At 46.7% G+C, this 7,857-nt stretch overlaps 1 protein-coding gene across 1 annotated transcript; it reads right to left on the bottom strand.

Moving 5' to 3' along the window:
• Positions 1-544: 544 nt before the first annotated feature.
• LOC105276988 (muscle segmentation homeobox) lies at positions 545-7,632 on the bottom strand. Its single transcript, XM_011335089.1, has 3 exons — positions 6,465-7,632; positions 2,894-3,075; positions 545-1,306 (listed from the first exon to the last, which is right to left on the bottom strand). The coding sequence occupies exons 1-3, from the start codon at positions 7,318-7,320 to the stop codon at positions 1,088-1,090; spliced, it is 1,257 nt and encodes a 418-aa protein (XP_011333391.1). The 5' UTR covers positions 7,321-7,632; the 3' UTR covers positions 545-1,087.
• Between the last annotated feature and the right edge of the window lie 225 nt (positions 7,633-7,857).

Below are 7,857 nucleotides of genomic sequence, written 5' to 3'. Positions count from 1 at the left end.
GGTGCTCAAACTTAGAGCGAGGCCGCCACTCCGTCGGTCTCGGCTGGTTTCAACTTTGTAGCACGGCCAATTATTATCTGTCAGAGAACGAGACAGACACTCTCCGTCACACGATTATACGCACGATGTCCCACTAGCGGTTTCCTCCACGACGATACCTTGATGGAAATTTAATGGATGACCTAATTACTTTATTACTTGGAAGTCGCTTAGAGGATTATTAATGGAGTTATTTACCAGAATTTGAAATGTCTAACGATTAAATATCTGAGATTACTCTTGAAATGAAGTTTCACAAGTGTGAAGGATCAAGAAAAATCTACATCATCAGTTTTACTCGAGTGAGAAACGTTGTCAGCGAAACTTCATCTTGAAAAATTAATCCGAAGAAGATCTGAGAGGATTCACCATTATGCAAATGAACATTAAAACTTTTTAGCGTCTACGTAAGAAATTTATGTATCTCTATTTATAGTTGATGTTGCTATTTTATGGATCAGGATGAAAGGGATTTTCAAGCAACGGAGGAAATAAATTTCGCTGATTACGATAATACAATTTATTAAATAAGCTCTTCTAATCATCATACCTTTGCTTTGTTTACATTTATACAAAACTGGAAAAAGAATCTGCCCCGAAGTATCGCGAGATTCGTTCGTTTCATTATTTGCACTCATATAGACGCAACCCTCCCATTTCTCCAATAGTTCACTAGGTATCTATGTACAAAGCGCTTCACGCGGTGTATCAGTAATATTTACAATCTATTTACAACAACTTCTAGCCTTCATAAACGCAAGTGGAAAAACTCTCAATGCAGTGCCTGCGCTTTCTTTCCGAAACTAATACTGGCAAACGTGAAGTTGACAAATAGCAATGTTTTTTCCGCTCTAAAGCATTTGACGATGATTCCATCATCAGTCGCTGGAGATTCTTGAATCTGCCGTTTCCGCGTAGGCGAAGTCATTTCTCAGTTGTGATGCCCGATGACAGGACATCCAGCTGTCCATTTCATCCAGCTGATGCTCAACTGATGTCGGCTAACTGTCGACTATTAGTCCCAACTGCCGTTCGGACGTTAGTGTTCTCATTCTCTCGAGGGATGCTGGGTGATCGCGTGGTGAGCTACCAAACCGGGATGCGACAGCATTCCTACGGGATAGAGGGCAGCGGTCGTCAGGATACCTGGATGCGAGCCGTAAAGCGCCGTGTGATGTTGCCTCACGGCCGACATCCTCAGCTTCTCCAGTTCCGCCTCTTGCAGACGCTTCGCCTTGGCGCGTCGGTTCTGAAACCAGATCTTCACCTGCAACAACAAATCAATGCGAATTTATAGCGGTGCCGTAGCCTGTGACTCTCTACATGATAACTAATGCGAAATATAGTCGTTCGCGTTTCCGCGAGGCATGATCTGATAATTATATCTGAGACGTAACAGTGCTGAGTGCAATTTAACTTGCGTACGAATTACATCATTAACGGAAAAAAGCAGATTTGAATAATTATATCGCAAGTAAAATAATATCGAGCAAGTTGCTCTACTATAAGAGGACACATAAAAACATGTATTGTAAAGGCTAGAATTAATTTGATTTTGCAAAGTTTATCGTGGGGTATCAATGGCAATGTTTATTGTGATCACATGAGCAATGATATCGATTAACAATATTGACTTCGTTGGCATTACTTTCAGAAAAAATAAATTGTAACTTTACGGCGGCGTGTAATGTCGTAAGACATTCCGCGGCTCGAACGTTTGGCATCGGAGTCTTTAAAATAAACTGGCGGAGAGCGCGTTAAGTTCCATCTGAACGTCACTTTCGGCGCATAATTTTGGCGAACGAGTCCGTCCCGATGACAACGCGATAAAATCGCGGCGGGAGGCTTATACGCAATCTCCGGGACATTGTGGCGAAACGCATTCACGAATAAACAAACCGTTACCTCTCGGCGCAATTTTAACGACGTCGATCTTAATCGAATAATCCACACCGGCCATTGAATCGTCTCGAAGCCCGTCGCGCGTGATTCGCGCTCGTACGCGCTTCGAAGGCACGCGAAATGCGTTTCGGAAATCACTACCAGAGCTGGGATCGGAGATAATTGGTCGGTCATCGCGTGCTATCGCGAAACGCGTTTCAAGCAATTTGTAGTCTATTAATAAAATTACCGGCTCGCACTGCCGGCTTGGATAGCGCGCATTTACGCGCGCGCTAATTACCGTGCATCTGGCAGCGTCGCCTCAGCGTTGCTGAGCTATAACCGGGCTCTGAGAGACACGCACGGACTGTTTTGACTGGTGAATGGCACCCGGCCCTCCGAAGGAAATAAAAGTGCCGAAAGATGCGGGGAGCATGCCGCACCCGAGTGCCGCAGACCGAGACTTTAACGGACGTCGCGCAGAGAATCAGCCGCCTCGACGGAATTACGGTCCCCACGGCGGTTCGTATACTAATGTGCTAATTTGATTGCATAACGAGTGAGGAATTTGCAATCCGCGATAAAGCGCTCGTCCAGGCACGGCTCAATAAAATTATCCGCAAAATTAAGACGCCCGTAGAATAAACACCCAACGAGCCGCGCGGGTTAATGACCCGCTCGCTAATTAATGCCGAGAAACAGCTGCGCGAAGCACTGCGGAATTATATGTATACATACCTCGTACGGAAGCTTAGAAAAATCGCCGAGTGGAGAACCGAGCCATTTTTGCTCGACGGATCATATTTTACTCGCGAGATGTCCTGTACAGATTTCACGTCACGCGTAATCGGCCAGCGATGTTCGAATCTCGCCGGTCGATGAAGCATTCCCGATGCCATTAATTCGTGAAAATACGCATCCGCGCACTTATGCGTGCGTTTCGAGCGATACTTTATACGGGAGCGACATTTACCTGCGTCTCCGTGAGGTGCAACGACGACGAGAACTCCGCTCTCTCGGCGACGCTCAAGTACTGCCTCTCCCTGAACTTCTTCTCGAGGGCCAGCAACTGCTGAGTCGTGAAGGGCGTCCTGGGCTTTCGGTTAGGCTTGTGCTTCCTCAGGTTGCACTTAAGCTTGGCCGGCTCGCCATTCTCTGGAAGCGAAAAAAAAGGGAACACGCTCTCAGTCGAAGTGCATGTCGTGCACGGGAACAGCGACGAGCATTACGCTCATATGAACAAACTGACGGACAGATAGTCGTCTCGCGAAGGTGTTCCGTGGTATATAGGGTAGATCAACGGAGGAGGAAAGGGCCCCGGAGACCGCAACGTCCCGTTTTTGTCGGCCTCGAGCGGACGGAATAGCCCGGCGTGGGCAAACGCATCTTTTTAGGGTGCAATTCATAATTTTTCCGTCGGAACGGCGCCGCAAACTGGCCTCATTACTTTTTTGCCGGCCGACCGCAAAATTCCGGCCGCGAATTGTTTCTACACGGCCAGGCCGCGGCTACCGATCGCATAAGAGCCGCCGATCGTAACGCGCCTGCTCGCGCATGAGTCGTTGGCGAGTCTGATATTTCTCGCTTGGCGTTTAAGGACGGGACGTGTCGCGACGTCGGTTAATTGTGGGAATACGATGTAATTTGTCAGTATGTAACTAGTATAACATTATTTTGTTAATGGATGGTCTCGTGTGTGCTCAACAGATGCTGTCATATAATAATTTTTCTAGATATTTTTTTGTTAGAACTAATTTTAAATCAAGAAACAAGAAACCTCGCGAAATTCTATAGGGGCATGTTTATGATACCAATTTCAAATGTTTATATCAATTTTGCGTACGATCTATCACGAAATTACGATAAAAAATTCGTAGAGAAAGATCTAATGTGTAATGTGCTTGAACTTTCACATCCCACTATAGAATATCGTTCAGATAATCGAGGACGTGTCGAAGCACCGCGAGGCAAGAAGGAATATATGGGAGCTGGTTATATCGGAATATATCGGTTATATTCCACGAGATTTGTCTCGAGACAATCGACAGATTTGTAGAGCGGAGGTGAACAGCTTTTCTGTGGCGAACAGCGAGCTGAGATCCCGACGAGACAAAAGGCCACGTCGTCGCCGTCGTCGTCGTTGTCGTCCTGGCCGTTTCTGAATTTCAAATTCGTCGTCGAAACCGCCCTTCGTTCACCTCCTCGTCCCGCCCTCCTCGCTGTTCCTGGATTCTCTACGCATCAGCCAGGACTTACAACACGATAGTATGCGCCATGCTCGATCCTACTTCGGAATTGTCCTTTGTATACGTGCCTCACCGCTCGCTGAGGGTTCCAATTAGTCTCGGCATCCGGTGATCTCCCTGCGCGCAGTGGGGCCACCAAAAACGCGGGGCCCGAATTTCAATCCGAGACTACCGATCGGGAATGCGCATTCGAAATAATTAGCTGATTTCGCCGAGATAGCGTGTTCCACGAATGCAACGATCATCGGACGGCGTGCAAACTCGGGAAGGACCGGACCGAGCGGTTAGGGGTCTTTTGTTGCGTTGCATAACGAAACGACTAACATTCACGATGCGGTCGATGCCTGATTTTCTATTGCGCTTAACAATGCGGGCGTCGATCGCAGCGCGGTCTTTGAGAAAAGTTTCTCTAGCTTCGGATATTTAAAAACGAAGTGAGAATTAAATAGAAATTATGAATTTGTAAAGTATTGTTGTTGTTATAATGTGGAAATCGTATTGCTATTGTGATAAAATTCTTTATGATTTATATAACTGGGAATATATACTAACTTGTAACGTAACATGTATGAAAAAAGTTTAAACGATTCTAGTTTAAATATATTTTAAAGTATGAAACTGCCCGTATTTTACGCAACACGGATGTAACCAGTAAATTCTTTTATGGTACGGAATCATTCTTATTTAGGATAATCATGGTAAAAGAACGGTGCTGTAAAACTTTGAAGGGGTGTGCTGATCTGTGAAAGTACCCTCTACAAGAGTTCATATTTCAGAATTATAGCATTTCGCCCGTATATGGTATATTCCACGCGGGATCTTTTCTCCGAAAATGTTTTGCATGTCTGCAATAGAGTATGAGTTGAGCCATTTTCATTACATAAATGTTTTCTTTTTACATTTTTCTATAAATTCTTACATTAACACATTAACCTTGATTCACGCTAATCAAGCTACTATGAAAATATTGGCAAGATGCAATCTACATACAGATAGTATGTTAAAAATATTGCAATATAATTTTTAATCAATAAAGACAATTTTATATCAAATAATATTATCTTAAGAGGATTCAACAAAAAAGAGACAAAAATAAGAAAAGAGAAAGAGAATGCTTGGCATGTGAATATAAAGAAGCTAATCCATTATGGCAATAAGAATGATCAAATGTTTGAAGAGCGTTAAGCAGCTTTGGTTACGCAAGAATATTAAGTAAATATTTGTTCGATGAATTACAATTTCTTTTGTAGCAGCTATTGATCAAGCGAGAATACGCGAGGATTGTTTGGTCCGGTCGAGCGACGGTAGGCTATCGTTCAAGCAACGGCCGAAGCAGCCATTAGAGAATCAATTTTCTTTCGTCGATTGCTCGATTTGTCTCGAGACACCTTCCTACGATAACCACCCATTGTTCCGTTAGAGAATCCATGAACAAAACGTAGTTAAGTTCACTCCTGCGTCTCCAGTGTGGTCTTTTGACGAAACAAAATGACGACGCAAATTGCTTTTTCAACGATCGTCTTTTGTGATTCGTAAATCGCTTAGTTAATTAGCGCCGAAGGTGATATCGTTGATCTGCAATCGTGTTTAGTACCTCTCTAAGTGATTACGTCATGATCAAATTTATGATTTGAAATGAAATACAAATAGTAGTTGAGATGATTTAAAATAAAAAAATGGCAGATAATTGTCGAGTTGTGAAAAGAGTCGTTGAATTATTGAGTCGTGAAACTGCAAACAGAGGCTACATCTGTTTCATTGTTACCGTGGGATATTCCTTTGCTAGGCTCGTGTTTTCAGAATATCATCACGTCCGATATTACGTATCGATAGGGAGCAAAGTTGTCTGGATTCTCTGTAGCGGCGAGAGATCGTCATCGGTAAACCGCGCCTGTAACCGCGTAATCGCTTTAGCCGCAATGGACCATGAAAAGAATCCGTCGAGAAACACAAGGGCGATTGGCACTCCGCCAAAGTTCAAAGCTATCTCAAACACACTTGTCGTCGCACCGTCAAATAGCTCCGCCGTGGAATATTAACGTTAAAACGATCAAACGATTAGCGGCGTTGCTCAGAAGAGACATTGCTACCAGAATACACAACGACAGGAAAAACACTTTCTAAAAGGGAATGAAACGAGCTGAAACGTCATTTTCCCTCCATCGACAGCATCCTTCTGAGTATTAAAGCGGCGACCGAGGAAACCATTAGCCATGTTAACATTTACAGAGAACAATGTATCGGAAAAACTCGTGTCGATTATCAAATAAATCGTCAAGAAGTGGACTTGACACTCACCATTCAAAGGAGCATGATGAGAGAAGTGAGAAGGAAAGAACGCAGCGGCTGTAGCTACATTCTGGTGTCCGCCGCCCCATACGGCGGGGTGAAGGCTAGGCGGGATTCCGGGGATGCCGCCAAGAGTAGAGAAACCGCCGAGGTATGCCGGGGTAGGTCTGACAGGAGTCGGGCTGCTCGCATGATGCTGATGAAGGTCCTCGACGTCCACTAGCCTGTCCTCGTCATCGTCCTCGACCTCGTCCGTTTCCGAACATCTCGAGCGCACCTCGCCGTGAGAACTGCTTCTGGGTGACTGCGAGCCGACGTCTTGGTGACTACCGATGATCTTCGGAGACGAGGAACAGCCCACCACGGGCTCTGGAGTGGTCCTGATGTCGGTGGATGGATGTATGCGATAGTCTATGCTTCCCGATGTTGATCGTTTGTTGGGCGACTCGATGCTGCAGGCGAAGTCGATCATTTCGGGATACCTCGGCGGTGTTCGGGAGTCCGAGGTGTCGTGAGGAGACGCACAGCGAGTCAGCCTGACTTCCTGATTCGGGTTGGGCGACGGGCTGGCGTATCTGGCAGCTTTGAAGTCGCAGGGTTGCTTCGCCAGCGCAGGATTCACAACGATGCGAGGCTCCTGTCGAACCGGCGAGTACGAGACCGGTGATGACCTGGGTGACGTTAGAAGAGCGTCCTGCCTCGCCGTGGACTCCGACGTTTTCCTGGTGTCCGCTAACAGAGCGGCGACCGAGAAGCTCAATCGATGAGTCGGTTTGGAGGTTGCCTGCGGCGCCTGGGCCTCGTCTGGCGAATCCGGACTGGTCGAGGCGGGCGTCATCGGCGACGTCATGCTTATTACTGTCATTCTCGGTCGATCGGGCACGTTATGCGTCGACTAGCACTGACGATTGCTTGGGACTCGCGATCTCTTCGAGTTTGGAAGTTTCGATAATAATTCACTGCTTCACGCACGACTCTTCACTGATTCGCGCATCATCTGCCGCGAAAGACGAAGACTCCGGGACTCGAGTGCAGCTTCAACTCCAGAGGACGACGCGCGCGGTGCACAGAGTGCGACGTCACGCCAAGAACATCGTCCGACGTTTGACAGCTCTCGTGGATCAATGATCGTTGACCAGCAGCTCTGGTAGCCTCCAGCCAAGCCGAGCTCTCCGTGTGGACTGAGTTTGACCGTTCAGCCAGCACCGCCCTGATTTTTCCTTTTGCCTTCGGCCGGGTGCTCGTGGTGGGAACCACGTTGGCGGAAGAGAGATGCCACTGAAGGGGCAGAGTGGGGTAGCCAGACGAGAGAGCGAGAAGGAGAGGATCAGAAACGGGGCGAGGCCCGTGAACTACCAACGGGGGCATTCCCGCTGATGCTCCGCCCCGTTGGTTGGATCCC

This window comes from Ooceraea biroi, chromosome 3 (assembly GCF_003672135.1).
Source record: "Ooceraea biroi isolate clonal line C1 chromosome 3, Obir_v5.4, whole genome shotgun sequence".
Classification (NCBI taxonomy): Eukaryota; Metazoa; Arthropoda; class Insecta; order Hymenoptera; family Formicidae; genus Ooceraea; species Ooceraea biroi.
Note: the sequence above shows the minus strand (reverse complement) of the source record. Positions and strands in the feature narration are given on the sequence as shown.